General features: G+C 36.8%; 1 protein-coding gene across 9 annotated transcripts in view; it reads right to left on the bottom strand.

The window, feature by feature from the left end:
- LOC110381385 (P protein) overlaps positions 1-16,987 on the bottom strand; it is a 49,219-nt gene extending 32,232 nt beyond the window's left edge. Inside the window, exons 1-2 of one of the 9 annotated variants that reach the window (XM_064042507.1) lie at positions 16,780-16,987; positions 1,868-2,115 (exon numbers count right to left, since the gene is read on the bottom strand). In XM_064042507.1, coding sequence (XP_063898577.1) covers positions 1,868-2,060 — 193 coding nt within the window. In that variant the 5' untranslated portion in view covers positions 2,061-2,115; positions 16,780-16,987. Of the gene's footprint in view, positions 1-1,867; positions 2,227-16,779 lie in introns of all 9 variants that reach the window. The other 8 variants (XM_064042506.1, XM_064042505.1, XM_064042503.1 and 5 more) reach the window with 8 other exon arrangements.
- Positions 16,988-17,560: the final 573 nt, after the last annotated feature.

Here is a 17,560-nt window from a genome sequence, read left to right as displayed (position 1 = left end):
ATTGGTGGGAAAACTCAAAAGATCGAGAGGTATGGAGACAAAATGGGGAGGCCTTTGCCCAGCATTGGGACAATATAAGCTAAGAAAAAAAAGTTTATTGCTATATACATACACATTGCGTATACATCAGCAGTAGGTTTCTTTGGAAGCCGGTAATTCTCTCAGATTGCGGGCGAAACCACAGGCGGTACATAGCAATTTCAGTATCTACCTAAGTATTTCAATAACAAGGCATTTCCTAAAACCATAGCTACTTATATTACCCACCAAGTTTGCTCACAACGAACCTTGTATCATCGAGGTAACAAAATTATTATTTACTCGCAATTTTACAAATATGGCTATTGTCAATAAACAGTTACCATTTAGGAACAGGTCAAGAGTTAAATAGATGGTGTTATTATCACATGAAAAGCCATATTTGATAAATTGAAGGATATTTCATCATCAGTGGTGAATTCTAAGTATTTTTAGGACCTTGTAAAAACCATCGCCTTTATACGAAAACAATCATGGCTTGACTAGCTTTTCCCAACTATGTTGGGATCGGCTTCCAGTCTAACTGGATGCAGCTAGAGTACCAGTGTTTTACAAGGAGCGACTACCTATCTGACCTCCTCAACCCAGTTACTCCGCGACCCTTTTCCGTTGTTAAGACTGCTAGACTTCCGGGCTTCTGACTACCCGTTACGACAGCCAAAGATATTCAAATGACAACAGGGACCCACCAATTTAACGTGCCTTCCGAATCACGGAGAACTATTTATGACACAGATAGTCACACATGAATAGGAAGGGAGTGAGTGTCAGTATGACGAGTGTCAGGGGAAAATGGAAAAAGAAAAATTGGGAACAGGGCAGGAAGAAGAAGAAGAAGAAGTCACATATGCACATACTGTCGAAACTTTCTTTAACCTTTGATAGATTAACCTATTGGGCTGTTACTTAGCCACCAGCCCCTCAAAGAAGGCTAAAGTTAGGTCAATTAGATTCTGCCGGGGCTGCGGGATTGTTCGAAAGAGTTACCGCGGCCCTGGTACATAAAAGGCCTGCGACGGAACACGACGGTTTTTATTCAGTAAGAGTCTGACACCCCCTCACCGCTGCTAACCCACAGCGGGAGGGGTCATTTGATGATTTTTGACGTTGTTAAAAAAAAGTAAATTAGATTTAGAAAAAATTAACCAGACATGGACCATCTCAACCAAATATAGAAAGGAATTTTAATGCGATTGAACTTTTGAAATGCGCAATACAATTTGATGAGCAGACTAAAAATAAACAAATAATATTGGAACGGTGACAAATATCGGGAAAATCTAGACTGGGATAATGTCTGTCTAGATATTAAGTACTTATCTTTGTTAAGATTACTGAGTTGGCTACCGTTGGGACGACAAAAGAAATAATGGATGAGCTATGTTAAAGATGATGCTATTATGGCTAAACAGTATACTTTTTGTGAGATGATATTAAGTAGAGAAGTGCTTAAAAAGAACACACTGTGCAGATCACAAAAGTAAATAGAAAATAGACAAAATTATCCTACTTGCTATTCAAATCTTGCTTTTGCTACCGGTCGATCAAGCATCGAGCAACCAGATGAAAAGTAATATTTTTTTAAAATCATACCATTACTATTTTCCGAGAAAAGCTGGCTCTAGCAAAAAACAGTAAACTTCAGCTTTATGATATTAGTGAAGATGTGAATTTTCCGCAATAACGCGCTAGAAACAGATTCAAATATATCAACCTAAGCATAGTCCACTTTTTATCCGAGTGCAAGAAAATAATTCCCTTGGGGTGATGGAAAAACATCACACAGAAACTACTTAAAAATACAATCAAAATATCAAAAAGCACTTACCATGTTCCTTCTCATAGTGTTGTCTAAACTGCTCCAAAGCAGGGTCATATTTGACCTCATCTGGTAACCCCAGCCACAGTTGAACCGCTCCATCCGTCAGGTCCGTAGACACCAAGGAGTACTGACTCCTAGACAGGTCCTCACTTGGCCTAGGAGCACGCCAAGATTTAACACTCTTCACCAACTTGTCCATTATGGTTATTTTAGCATGACTAGTTAATAATAATTATGTTTTTACTTCATCTATACTGAGATTTTTGAGGTTAGGTTTTCGAATTGTTGTTGTGTGTTTGACAGTTGGGTTTTTAAGTGTAACGGTTTTTGGGCTAAGGTGTTTGTTGTTCAGCCTAGTGTGAAAACTTTTTTCGTGAAACTTTTAAATCGGTTAAATTGTTTTGAGAAAAACTAGATAGTGGAAGCTATTTCAGGCTTTCAAAAATCTTTTGTTAATGAACGTTTAATAAAAAAAAGCCTTAATGTCAGCATAGCTTTTGTGCGTAATTACACATACTTTATGATAATTGCGAAAATACACATTCTTATGCGGTTTCACCCGTGTCCCGTAGGAACTACATGGCGCACCCAGATAAAAAGAAGCATTCCTCGATAAATGTACTATCTAATACTGAAATATTTTTTCAAATCGGACCAGTAATTCCTAAGACTAGCGCGTTCAAGCAAACAAACAAATTATTCAGTACTATGATATTGTAATATTAGTATAGATTAAAACTTACTGTGATATTGTACTGATTACATCAAATTCTATATTATCAGTCTCGAACATTCTTACACTTAGAAAATGCACTTAAAGAGTGGTTCTTTTACAGCGATTTTTCAGATATTCTAACTATCGGCCGTGGCTATATTTTTCTTCTGAATTCGTCTAGACGCCATTATTATTTCACACTAATTAGATCAGACAAAACCACCGTAGCTAAAGGCTAGCCATTCAGGCATAAAAATTAGGCACAAATTAAGTGTAAATTAACCTTGTAGTAACAACAGTTTCTTAGAAAACCAAAAAAAAAAATACACGGAAAAAGTCGAGAGTAAAAAAAACTTGGAAGTTTAGGTTTACATTCAGAGCATTCATTTATAAGAAGAGGCAAAAATATCAGGCATTAACTGCGGTTATTTCCAAAAAATAAAGCCACAATGTAGGTACAATGATTTGCATTTTGTCTTGAAAATCATTTAAAACCTTTTCTCAAAATTAGGTACTTTAGTCTCTTATAGGAAAATTAATCGCCAATGTGAACGTGTGTGTCACTGCATATTTAAGGATTAAAACATCAATTCAGGACCTATAAAAATAATTTATAATAGGTACTTAACAAAAAATGACGTTAAAACATAAAAAATGAAAAATCGCTGTAAATCCACACTTTACAAATTCAGTAGGAAATATTACTACACCACTGTGCTCTACTGAAGAAAAAGTGAAAAGTAGTAGGATATCACAACACAGGTGAAAAAGTACAGTCAGGGACAAAATATATAAAAATTGACAAGGAGTTAAGATATTTTTTTTCAGCCAATAGGTATTATAAGTAAGAAGAGTTTGTTTGTCTGCTTGTACCATCTCGACTTAAGGAACCACTGGGCCGATTTGATTTTTTTATAGACTGCTTTTAATTCGGATGTGTGAAGTAAAAGCTGGTTTTAAAATAATGGCCATGATGTTGGAGGACTTTAAATATTAGTTAAAATCCGACAGAAATCAGAAAGAATCGTTTAAAAATATTTATATAAAACAACGAGTTAAATTTTTAAGAAGCTAATTTACCTATTTATCATTAACATCATGTGTAACAATTTTCTTAGCTTAAAAATCGGTTACAGTTACAGCCTTTTAATCGCCCCACTGCTAGGCGCAGGCCTCCTCTCACACGGGAAAGGAAAAAAATCTGAATCTAGACGAAAGCTTTTTCCCCTAACTGTACAGAAATTTTCTCCTAACCCATGTTCTACAAGATCCGATAAGTCTGATTACAGTTATAAACACAAATAATCGCGGGTTCAACTGCTAACGAGGTATGAATATGATTTTAATTATAATGTGGCTTTTAAACGCCTACGGTAAGTCTAGAAGTATATTTTTATTTTATTTTTTTATTGGTATTGAAACTTTTTGAATATTTTTAAAATGATTAGGGCCAATAATAATATTTTTTTTATAATTACTTATGTATCGAATCTGACTGACTATTTGTTTGTTTGCAACAAGCTCAAAAAAGATTGAACCGATTTGTATGCGGTTTTCACGAATTGATTGGTCCATAAATAAAATTCACATAATACTTATTTTTCGCAAATTAGTTTCGCAATTTTAAAGACATTTTAAAAATGTTCGCACGCATTTTGTTACTGTTTGCTAGAGCGAGTACACCAGAAGATACATTTTTTTGCCACATTATATCCTCTGAGCCTTTTTCCCTATGTTGGGGTCGGCTTCCAGTCTAACCGGATGTAGTTAGTACCAATGCTTTACAAGGAGCGTCTGTCCTATCTGACTTCCCCAACCCAGTTACCCGGGCAACCCAATACCCCTTGTTTAGACTGGTGTCAGACTTACTGGTTCCTGACTACCTGTAACGACTGCCAAGGATGTGCAATGACAGCCGTATTATCCCCTAGTAAAATCGGCTATATTTTACCCGGGTTGTAGTTTCCTCGGAATGCGAGTGAAACCGCGGGAAAACACTTAGTATTAAATATTAATGTCGCCGCGTTTAATTTGCAAAGCATAAAACGCAAATGACGCCAACCGCAAGTCCAAGATAAAATTATTATCTTCATATAATCAACTCCCACGCATTTTGTATGGCTGTCTGATCATGTACTTAATGCATGCATGCATAACATAGCATAAGTATCTACCTCTGCATATGCACAACATATATAATATCGGGTGTGTCATTCACAATCACATTAAATGAAATGCGTTAATATACTGGTTAATATATGTCGACTAACAAGAAGAAAAACAAAGATTTTTCATATATAAGTAAATAGAATAAAAATTACCGAAAATTAGAACACCATATAAAAGTCAGTCATTACAAACAACTGAAATTCTTCCTTGAAAACTGACAGCTGTCAACTGATCAAAACATTCGATACACCTAACTTTATCTCTGAATTACACATGATGTTGTAAATTTTGAAAATAAAAAATGACTCCTGTGGCTAAACCACTGAATGGATTAGGTTACTTTTTTACAATTCGCCATAGAATACCATAAAGTATATGTGATAGGATTAGGTACGACACAACCGATATACAGAACAAGATATAGTACCTAAATACATTCATAATAAACCTTTTGCGTTTTAAATGCATCTATATTTAGAATTTATGAATCACCTTACAATACAATGTATGATAGTTACAGATGGTCCTCGTGTCTTGTGAAAACGACTTCGCGCAACCGGACAAAAATAAGTCTCTGCCCTTTCTCGAGCTCTATGCTATCCCATCATGCTCCGACCCCTTTCCCCAACTATGTTGGGGTCGGCTTCCAGTCTAACCGGATGTAGCACGTAAAACTGTAGGTCCCGGCTGTCATTGGACATCCTTGGCAGTCGTTACGGGTAGTCAGAAGCCAGTAAGTCTGACACCAGTCTAACCAAGGGTATTGGGCTGCCCGGGCAACTAAGTTGAGGGGGTCAGATAGGGCAGTCGCTTCTTGTAAAGCACTGGTAATCAGCTGAATCCGGTGAGATTGGAAGCCGACACCAACATGATTGGGAAAAAGGCTCGGAGGATGATAAGATTCCATTACATAGTGACATACGGTTTGACCAATTAAAAGCGTGTTAAAAATACATATAAGTCAAGTTATACATATTTAAAAACAGTACTATTATTGTTTACCTTGTTCTCAAATTAACACGATTCCAAACTGTCGTATATTCTATAGGTGTACATTAAAGTATAATAATAGTTCTATTGTTTAAAACTACCACAATACCGTCATGCATTTAACATAAGTTCACGTGAACATTTAACATACATAATATTGTGCAAGTTTTAAGAGTAAACTGGAGACTAAAAAGTCGGCCAACAGTTGACCTGATGGTTCACAAAAATCGGTGTCATCATCATCAGCCTTTGTATCGTCCCACTGCTGGGCTGCGGCCTCCTTTCATACAGAGAAGAATTGAGCATTAATCACCACGCGCGCGAGATGCGGTTTGCTGATTTCACACCAGGTTTCCTCGAGATGTTTTCCTTCACTTTTAATCAGTCGTAGGTGTCCAAGATATACTTTGAAGGTACATACAAACTTAGAAAAGTTGCATTGGTACTTGCCTGACCTGGAATCGGGCCCGCATTCATACTCGACAGGTTCATTCTTTACCCACTAGACGACCAGCCGATGCTGGCTAAATACCTGATCTTTGTAATGTGCGTACTATCATTCATCTTCATACTGATTTATGAGCCTAAACAAACTATCGGCCGACTGAAAGTTTGCAGTCTGGTTACTCTTACTGCTTTGTTAACTTCGACGGGAATTACTTGTGTCTGAATGAATATGCATTGCATCGTTGAAAGATGACATTTTAACTAATTTTATATGTATGCAATTTATAAATGAGTTCATCACTGGTGCAAGGAGTGAGTTTTAACTCAAAATTATTATTCAAACTTGACTGCAAAACAACACTTTTTAAACGTCAAAATTTACAAAAGACAGCCCCTTCTTTTCTTTTTCTCTATGTATACCCACTGTATACCAACGCATATGTAAAACATTGTTGAAAGGTTCTTCTAACCTACAGACAGACATGTGTTGCTGGGGAGTTTGTTGCGCCACTTCTTCTTCCCAGCAAAAACACATAGGAAGTGGTGAAGGGTGGGCGTTTTGGGGGCTGTCTTTTGTTTTTGATGTACAAAAAGTGCTGTTTTGCAGCCAAGATTAGGGTGCAAACAAACAAATGTTTCCTCTTTAATATATTAGTATAGTATAATATAAGTTAGTGTATTAGTGTAGATGTCTCATGTCTGTTGTATTTCATATATCATTGTCAGTGAGTTCGTTGCGTTAAAATGATAAAATTGATAAGCGTGACGGAAACGTCATATACAAATATACATACATTATTATGTACTTATATACAATGTTAGTAAGTATATAATCTAGTACTGATAATAAATATAAATAAGATTTAGTATGTTTGAATGGGCTGGTATTACGAAAATGCGTTTATTTTATTTTCATGTTAGTGTTGTGTTAATAAATCATCAGCCTAGCCTTTTCCCAACTACATATGTTGGGGTCGGCTTCCAGCCTAACCTGATGCAGCTGAGTACCACTGTTTAACAAGGAGTGACTGCCTACCTGAATTCCTCATCCGAGCTGCCCAGGCAACCCACACGACATCATTGGCAGTCGTTACGGGTTGTTAGAAGCCAGAAAGTCTGACAACCAGTCCTAATAAGGGGTTCCTCGGGTTCAAAAAGTCAGATAGGCAGTCGTTCTATATAAAACACCGGTATTTTCTATATAAAATACTGATGACTTGCGCAAGACGGCTGGCAGGAGCTGGATGCGAGAAGCCGAAAATCGATCTCAGTGGCGTGCACTTGGAGAGGCCTATGTCCAGCAGTGGACTGCGATAGGCGGATGATGATGATGATACAGCTGCGTCCAGTTAGACTAGAAGCTGACCCCAACATAGGCAGATGATGCTACGAAACTGTATGAAAATCTGTTCGGTACCTATTTTCCGTATTAGACGAGATGCGGTGGCCGACATAGTTTCATAATTACGTTTTGAAAGAATTTCACATATTAACGTGTTTTCATGGTAATAAAAAGTAATATTTCCGTGACATTATGACCTCGACATAACGAGATAATGACATCTGAACACGCCTTCACACCATAATTGTTATAATTTTGTTTAATTAATATTTTTATATAAACTTTCAGGTTTATTATAATGACTAGCTTCCGTCCGCGGCTCCGCCCGCGTAGAGTTCGGTTACATCGCGTTCCCAAGAGAATTCTTCAAAAGTCCGGGATAAAAACTATCCTATGTTCTTTCTCAAGGTCAACTCTATCTCTGTACCAAACTTTATTAAAATCAGTTCAGTGGTTTGGACGTGAAAGCGTCACAGACAGACAGACAGACAGAATAACTTTCGCACTTATAATATTAGTAAGTAAGTATTTCTTATCTGTCTAGCTAGCCTTTGCAACAATGTTGGGGAAGGCCATTATAACCAGATGCAACTAAGTATGAAGTTTTTCATCTAACGACTGTTTATTCTGACCTCCTTAATATAGTTAAAGATGCATTCTGGATACTTGAGGAAGGAAAGATAGCGGAGATGCCATTAGGAAGCATATCAGCCGCCTTCTTGTAGGTCAAGCAACGTACGGTAGGCGTGATCAGATACTAGAACTAACGAGGCGTTCGGGTTCCTTATAAAATCACGACATGACCACGAATCCTTAACAGATTAGTCTTGATTGATTGGTGATTTTATTTTGAAAAAAGGGTGGGTTCTAAAGAACGTTCCTCGTCCCCCTCGCACCCGCATGTTGTCGCGCTACTTTCTTAGAGAGATATTGCGTTATGACATCTCCGCTAGTCATTTCGTTCTCTATGGTCTAGCTCCGCTATATTTCAAATAATAATATTTTTAAAATTCTAATCTGTATTTTGAGTTTCATTATTAAGAAACTAGAGGCTTAATTATTAACAATACCTATTAACTTGAATAAAGATTAAGTTGTTTTTCCCCATAGATAAAAATCTCATAATTTCATAATCCGGTTCATTCTGGTTTTTTCCATAACAAACACATATGATAAAAAAAAAAACATCTAAATAGATCGGTCTAATTTCGATAAGCAATAATCATAATTTTTATAATGTCATGACATGATAAGTTTATCCATTATTAATGACTTGATTATAATCGTAAATTAATAATTATTGTCATTATGATTCATTGACCTTTGTACAAAGTGTTGTTTTTTGGTTTGGTTTATTTTTAACACGCTTTTTTTTGGACATTCTGTATGTAACTACGGAATGGAATCTAAGGCATAAATTAATTTAACCATCTTACAAGGATCGTACCATTTTTCGGAGGGTACGATAAACTGGAGGTCCCGGCTGTCCTTACGGGTATTCAGAAGCTAGTAAGTTTGACAATCAGTTTTATCAAGGGGTATTACGTTGCCCGGTTAACTGGGTTGAGGAGAACAGATAGGCAGTCGCTCCTTGTAAAACACTAGTGCTCAGCTAAATACGGTTGGACTGGAAGCCGACTCCAACATAGTTGGGAAAAGGCTCGGGAGATGAAAACGAGGATATTATATTGTTATTATAGGAACAGTTATGGGTACATAATATGTAGTGTTGATGACAATACAATAATTTGGTACTGTTGAACTCATCTGATGACGGACGTCTTACAATAAACTATGGCCACGATTAGGTTTTTAGTTTTAACGTGCATTTATAAAAACGACTTCTTTAAATTATTTATTAAGTCATGGTCAAAGTCAATTGTTTTCATATAAGGTTCCAAGGAGTGTGACTTATGGAGAAGAAAAGGGAAGAAACGCCAACAGAACGCCTTTTACATATAACTATTTATACACTATCGGGACTTCAGTACATTTAATTGCAGTAGGGTAAATTCTAACATAGCAACAATCTGACCTTTAGTTTATATAATATTTTCTGATAAAAATCTTATCATTACCCTAATCCGCTTAACTTTATCTCGTTTCATCGAAATCCGGTTAGCACCGGCTTTTCTTCTTATCATAATTATAAAAACAGATTAAATCAATAAATTATGATTGATTAAGCCTTAATTATTTTATTGTCTAAATGATATATTTTATTGTTTATCTGGTAGATAGCTTAATGATGTGTTACGTGGGGTAGGTAATATGTAGGTATCTTATGTAAGAAATAATCCTTTAATTTACCTTATTTCCTTAAACATTTTTACAAAAAAAAACCCGACTTCACAAATCCCTGAAAGGGACGATAAAACTTTGCTCTAGAAGTCGGTTTGTGTAGGACTTTTTTTTTTAACGATGTGAAAATCATCAAATGACCCGCTGTTTGTTAGCAGCGGTGAGGGAGTGTCAGACTCTTACTGACTAAAAACCTGCAGGACTATTGATAAAGTTAATTTTGACAGAGATTTCTAATGCACTGAGACCGTCCTCCTTTTTGAAAAGAAAGGCTCTGAAACTACTGAACATATTTGAAAGATATTTTCACTGTTGGAAAGCTAGACTATCTGGGAGTTCCATAGGCTGTATTTTGTCAGGGTAAGGGAAGAAGCGGAAAACGCTGGATGCAGATCGCCTCCAACAGGTATCTGTGGAGATCTAAGGGGGAGGCCTATGTTCAGCAGTGGACGTCCTATGGCTGACATGATGATGAGGGGAAGAAGTTCCCACGGGACGCGGGAAAACATCTAGTAACATAGTAGTGAGGATTCTAAATAAATACAATTGCCTAATGAGAATTATTTCCGCTCTAGATTTCTAGTAAGTTACTTAAGTACCAAAACTGCAACAACTTACGACTTTGTTTACTCCCGATAAAATACTACCTGGAACTAACTTAGGTTATATGAAACCATATCGTTAAGGTATCATATTAGCAGAACCGCATCTATTACAACCATGGATATTATTACAATATTATGTAGACCGTGAGCTTGAGAACGAAAGAAAATTAAGTGGCTACAGGCATTTTCTTAGGAAATTATAGGACCCTGGAACACATCTGTCTAGCCTTTTCCCAACTATGTTGGAGTCGGCTTCCAGTCTAACTAGATGCAGCTGAGTACCAGTGTGCCACATGGAGCGACTGCCTATCAGATCTCCTCAACCAAGTTACCTGGGCCACTTAAACCAGATGGTAAGACTGGTTGCTAGATTTTCTGGATTCTGACTATCCGTGACGACTGCCAATGATGTTAAAATTATCAAAAAAATTAAGTCTCCAAAAGGGAGTCCAAAGAGTATCGAAATAAGAATCTGACACCCCCTTTTATTCTACCCATGGCGGGAGAAGTCGCTTTGATTTTATTTAATTTAGTAAAGCAGGTTTGTTAGATCACACGATCCTTTTAACTAGCGAGATATTCGCGCACAAAAGTAGCAAATTCGCGGACATTTTAGAAATGTTCGCACGCAATGTGTTACTGTTTGCTACAGCGAGTACACCAGAAGATACATTTGTGTGCGTCACAGTGCCGCACACTGGTGGAACCTCGCATTTTAGAACATTCTGATGAAACTGTAATAGGTCTCATCATCATCTCAGCCATAGGACGGCCACTACTGAACATAGGCCTACCCCTTAGATCTCCACAGATACCTGTTGGAGGCGACCTGCATCCAGCGTCTTCCGGCGACCTTTATAAGGTCGTCTGTCCACCTTGTTGGTGGACGTCCTACGCTGCACTTGCTAGTCCGTGGTCTCCACTCTAGTATTTTTCGACCCCATCGGCCATCTGCTCTGCGAGCAATATGGCCTGCCCATCATTGTAATGGGTCTATATGAAATAAAAGCTTTTGACTTTGAAATTGATTACGCCTATAAAATGTTAACTCATAAAGATGTTATTTAGCATCAATACAATAATTTACCTTGTTACACGTTTTAATACAATGCCATGAAAAATAACAATTATTGTTAATTATTATGAAATTCTCAATGCTAATTGTTTACTATCTTTTATTTTATAATCTATGACGTTTGCTATCTTTCACGTAAACCACGCCTGCCTGAGATTATCTGAGAGATACTTAAAGTACAAAATATAAGAAGTAAGTATGTTTAGGGAAATTAACAAATGAGTATCGTCCCGCTGTGGGTGCAGCGTGAGGGAGTGTCAGACTCTTAGGGCCGCCGTACACGGACTGCTCGAGCAGTTAGCGGCTGAGTGAAATACACGGACCGCTCGAGCGGTCGGCGTCGACTGCTTGAGCTGTCGGTTGTTGACTGCTCGAGCTACGACCCAACTGCTCGAGCAGTTGATTTTCAAAAAACAGTCGGCAAATGAGAAAACAGACGTCGCGTGCCGTGCGCGACGCCGCAAAGGGCGGGGGGGAGAGGGAAGACGGAGAGCTGTCGACTGCTCTAGCGCAGTCAACGGCTCGAGCAGTCGGTGTATGCCTCGCAACCGCTCGCGAGCGGTCGACGGCACGATGGAATTTCATCATGCAGTTGACGGCTTGAAGCGGTCGCGACTGCTCGAGCAGTCGTGTGTACGGCAGCGAATGAATGACTATAGTTCACTGCGCGGTCGCGGCTTTAAGCAGTCGGTCTCAACTGCTTGAAGCAGTCCGTGTACGGCGGCTCTTACTGACTAAAACCCACCATGTTCCTTCTGGAGCCCACAGTGTACCAGGGCCGGGGTTTGTAAATTTATGCACTTTTACGCTAAAACCACTGGATCAATCTTGGAAATAATACTAATATAATAAAAATACATATTTTTGTTTGTTGTAAAGGCTCCGAAACTACTGAACCTATTGTAAAAATTATTTCACTGTTAGGAAGGTACATTATTAAGTAATGGTAGGGGAGCCCTAGAAGGGATTTTGGGATTTACTCAAGCGCGGCAGATTAGTATATAGGGAGGTACCTATTACCCCATTTAACACCTCCACCAAATATAAGCCTTGTATATGCAGCCGCGCGTCTAGAATAAAGGATCAGATTAGTAAAAAAAAATATATCATCTGACATTCTCCAGCGCGTCAGATTAAGATAGGGTAAGTTAGTTATATGCTAAAAAGTGTATATTCCACTAATCTGACAATTTGCGATTGACGATAAGAAGTAGGAAGGTTACAAACTTGTAAAAAAAAAACGTCATCTTGACTTTCTCGAGCGCGGCTATTTTTTTTTTATTTTGAAGGGAGTAATTCAACGTTCACGAAAAATATAAAATCTGACGATTCCCGTAAGCCGAAGTAAGGAAAATTAATCGATAAAGTTTAAAGCGTGCAGCTACGTGATGCCGGTATTCTCCTCCCAAGTTTCTATTCCTGTCTCTCTTTTTTCAATTCAATTCATTTGCAATAAGTGTTAGTACATTTTGGGTCTTAAATAATCTACACTAATATTATAAAGCTGGAGAGTTTGTCGCTAATCTCAGGAAGTTACTGGTACATGGTATGCAGATATATTGTTTTTAACGAAGACGATTCATTTTATTGGATACTTTTGTTAAATACGTGTGCCTTCCAGTTGCATTGTTTGTCTATCGTGATACCGAGAAATGCCGTTTCGTATACTTCGCCTTTTTTATACAGGTCGTGGTGGCCTAGTCATCCGGTTAACATTGGCTCTACTCTGCATAACGTGGTTCACATATTACGCGCGTAGTGTCGCTTCATCAATGAAAGCAACTGCTATCTCTTTCTATGTGTTCTGCAAGAGTGGCAACGCGCAACTCTACCTACTGGATGGTTTTAAACTAATAAATTAAATCAAATTTATACGTATTTTTTTTTGTATGAAAATAGCTGGGAAAAAGGCTAGGCAGATTATTTAGATTTTAGATTTATCTATGTGTATTAAATTGAATAAAATTAGTTTTTGAAAGATTTACGCGTAGATTATTTCCGTCAGGCCATGTTATTATAGATTCTATTGTATTGTTGTTTATGACACATGTACCTATATTTATTTATCAATGTCATTATAATTCAATGTAATTATTATAGAAATGTATGTAATGTATGTATGTACATATGTATGTATGTATGTATGTTTTTTACCCACTAGGAAACTACGACTTTAATAATGGTGAGACATTGGTGTTAATTTTTCAAAGAAAATTAGGTTACAGTATTGATTATTATTAGTTTTAATTTGTTTTTATCTATATCTCAGAACGGACAAATATTTATTAATTGAAAAGACCTATCCAACGATGTATTTGACTTTGCTATTGGTGGGGTTTATCATTACGCCCAATATCCAGTTGTTACAGTATAAGGTTGAAATGCAAAATTATAGTAACAATTATGAACCCTAACGGGCACAGCAAGTAGTACTTAGAAGACATACTCGTAGTAGCACTTAAATATTCCTTTAAAAACTTGAGATATCAATGGATTATTTAGTTTTAACTTTTACACACTTTTTGATCTATATCTCAGGACGGGCAAACGTCAACAAAGCTGTCATATTAAAGGTTGTTCTAGATAAAAAGGCCTATACAATGATATGTATGACATTGCTATTGGTGGAGTGTACCAGGTTCCGTATATTTGTGTCCAATGTCCTTTACGTTTTTCATACTTATTTGCTTATAAATAAAAGTTTTGTACTTCAAAGAATACATACTGGTTTATTTACTTGCAATTTTTTCAGTTCTTCAATTTGTTAGAAGGTTTGCAAAAAAACTTTCCATTGTCAGATTAAGCGAATTCCTCCAGATAATCGTCAGATTATAAGATGATTACGTTAAGGGTACATAAATGAACCATATATATCTTAATCTGACGCGCTCGAGTATTTCAAACTGGCGATTTTTTTTTGCAATTTCAAATAATGGCCACGAGTTTAGGTCACGTCTAAATCGTCAGATTATTGCATAAGAGCCTTCGTTTTGGTTCACTTAACACCCCTTTTGATAATCTGACGCGCTCGATAAAATTATTTTTTTTCCCATTTTTAACCCTTACCTACTACCACCCCCACCATGAAAACAGTCAGATTAATATACGTATGTTTTCAAAATGACGTAGGACGTGCATGCTATTAATATCTGACGCGCTCCAGTATGTCCATGCAACTGTTTTTTTTTACATTTTTGAAAGTTTATAGCCGCTCCCCCCACCGATGAAAGTGTGTGTATGTCAGGACATTTTTTTCTTCTTATCATCTAAGCTTCGCAATCTAATAGGTCTCATTTACGCTCGAGTCACTCCCGATTTAGCACTCTTGCCTCCCCTACTATAACATTAGGCTATATTTTATCCCGGTACGGGCAGTAGTTCCCACGGGACGCGGATGAAACTACGGGAAAACTGTTAGTACCTATATCTTGCATTCAAGAATTCATATTAATTACTTTTTATCCACGTGTGAGAAATCGTTCTTTCTTAAATACCTTTATAATGATGTTTGTTTACAATTTTACTATCTGTCTGCAAGATTGCGAGTATAATATTACTAAAGTTTAGTGACTCGAAACTTCCACAACAAACAAATAGTTACTTAATACCTCGTTCACCTTGTCTTTCATTTGCTGACTAAGGAATCTTATGTTTTGATTCGTACGTAAATATTTTGATGAAAACAGTCACTTACTAAAAAAATATTCAGCCTTACTACAAAAACTTAAACATCTGTTGAACACTTGTTTAAAAAAAGTGTGGCTGCAAAACGGATCTTACTTCAACGTCATAATCTGTATTTTTTTAGACAAGTGTTCAACAGACGTTTAAAAGTGTTTGTGGTACGACGCGACGGCTAATGTTTTTGTCAACTAGACGTAGGTACTAAATTGGTCTGCGATCCACCCTTTTTGAAAAAAGAATTAGGTACACAAAAATCGTGTAGCTTTTGAAAAATAATAAAAAAAAAACAAATACCTTTTGGAAATCCGGGATTTGCCGTTTAAACTTAATGACTTTTGCTCGTCAAAGAGTAATTAAAAATATCTAATAAAGTAGTCTATTATCTAGCTAGACTAACAACATTCTATTCTATTTGAGTATTCATTTAACAAAAGGTAAACAATCTTAATAGGACTTTTTACATAAATACATATTAAACAAAATAATATACACGGACTAATAACTGAATCGCTCAATGAGGGTTTTCTAAAATGGCAATCCACGAGGTGGCAGCACCGAGCGTCAGGTCCAGATAACTGTCAAAGTGCTTATCTTTACTATGAATAGTGAACGATTTTAGTGTTTTTTTTATTTTATAATTAAAGCACTGCATTATTGTTTTACTATTGCGGTTGAGTAAATAAAAAAAACTAAATCATATTGTGTTAACAAATTTTTCAACAAGCTTTTCCTTAGTACCAGTGACTTTTGCACCCTCTCTCTTAGCTCAATTTTTAGTTCGGAAACCTTATTCTGACCGTAGTCCATAATAAAATCAATAACACTTCCAATATAACAGAATTTCAATAAACAATAAGTTCGGCACCTACAATTCCATACTATTTGACAGCTGTTTGGACCAGACGCATACGTGGCGCCACCCGGTGGCAGAAAAAAATTCAAAAACCCTCATTGATTAAGTTATTATTGTATTTATAATGACTTTAGACAGTCTATCCAAGGGGTATTGGGTTGCCCGGGTAACTGGGTTGAGGGGGTCAGATAGGGCAGTCGCTCCTTGTAAAACACTGGTATTCAGCTGCATCTGGTTAGACTGGAAGCCGACCCCAACTATGTTGGGAAAAAGGCTCGGAGGATGATGTATGATTTTAGACGCATTTAATTTTTAAATGAAAACTGTGTGTATGTCAAGATTGTTTTTCAAGAATTAAGACTTACTTTCTGGATTATGATCTCATACTCCTAAGATAAAACGCAATAAATTACAGCTATGCAAAACGCATTAAATACTCATTTCTAATACCTATATTTTTTCGAAAAATAATTCCTAGAAAAAGTAGGCTAATTATAGGAAGTTAAACATTTTTTCAGCTCAAAACATAAATAAAATTGTATTCTACGTTCATTCAAAGATTAAGTCAAATCAGCTGTTGCTATTATCAGAACTCTTTATCAACCGACCTATAACCGATTTAACCATAGTTTACATACGATAACGCAACAAAACTTTGTAGGAAAAATACTATCGGAAACAAACACACTACCTAAAATAAAGAACAACAAAAATTAAGCGTCTGTATACAAACAAACAAAACAAATTTTGGCACAAACCCAACGTTTTAAAACACAAAACAACAATTTTATTACACTTTTTTATCACAAAACTTTTTGACAGATGTCAATTTTGACAGCTGACGTGTATTTTGGCGGGAATGCACTATGGTTTGGCGTGACGCGCGTCGATGCGTGTGCGTCCTTCCGCGCTCGATTCTGTACTGGTATATAAATATTTATCAAGCCGTATCATGGTCGTATCTACACAGTATTTTTGTTGGCTGATTAGGTATAGACACAACGAGTTGCGTTTGCAGGTGGCTAGAGAAGTTAACAGTATAGGAAAATTAAATCACACTCTGTGATTAAAATATTGGTGTTTATTTACAAATTCGAAGCCTGTTCTACGCTGTACTCGTACTAATATAATCAAGAGGAAACATCTTTTTGTTTACACTCTAAAGTAGTCTAAAGGCTCCGAAACTACTGAACCGATTTGAGAAATTCTTTCGCTATTGAGAAGCTACACTATCCCCAAGCGACTTAGAGTATATTTATCCAGGTCGTACGGGATGAAGAGCCCACGGGACGCGAGTGAAAACGGCTGGTGTCATATAATTTGGAGTATTAAAGGCTTAGTTATAAGACAATTTCCCTTGATTTTTAACTCCCATTTTCCTAGGTGATTATTAAAAACAGTGATGATCTGCACAAATTGTTTGGCAGATCTATATCTACTACTTATCTATTTATCAAATAGATAATGACTTATATTATTAAGTACCAGATGTTTTCCCGCGGTTTCATCCGCGTCCCG

This window comes from Helicoverpa armigera, chromosome 29, assembly GCF_030705265.1.
Source record: "Helicoverpa armigera isolate CAAS_96S chromosome 29, ASM3070526v1, whole genome shotgun sequence".
Lineage (NCBI taxonomy): Eukaryota > Metazoa > Arthropoda > Insecta > Lepidoptera > Noctuidae > Helicoverpa > Helicoverpa armigera.
The sequence above is the reverse complement of the archived record's forward strand: the minus strand, read 5'-3'. Positions and strand labels throughout refer to the sequence as shown.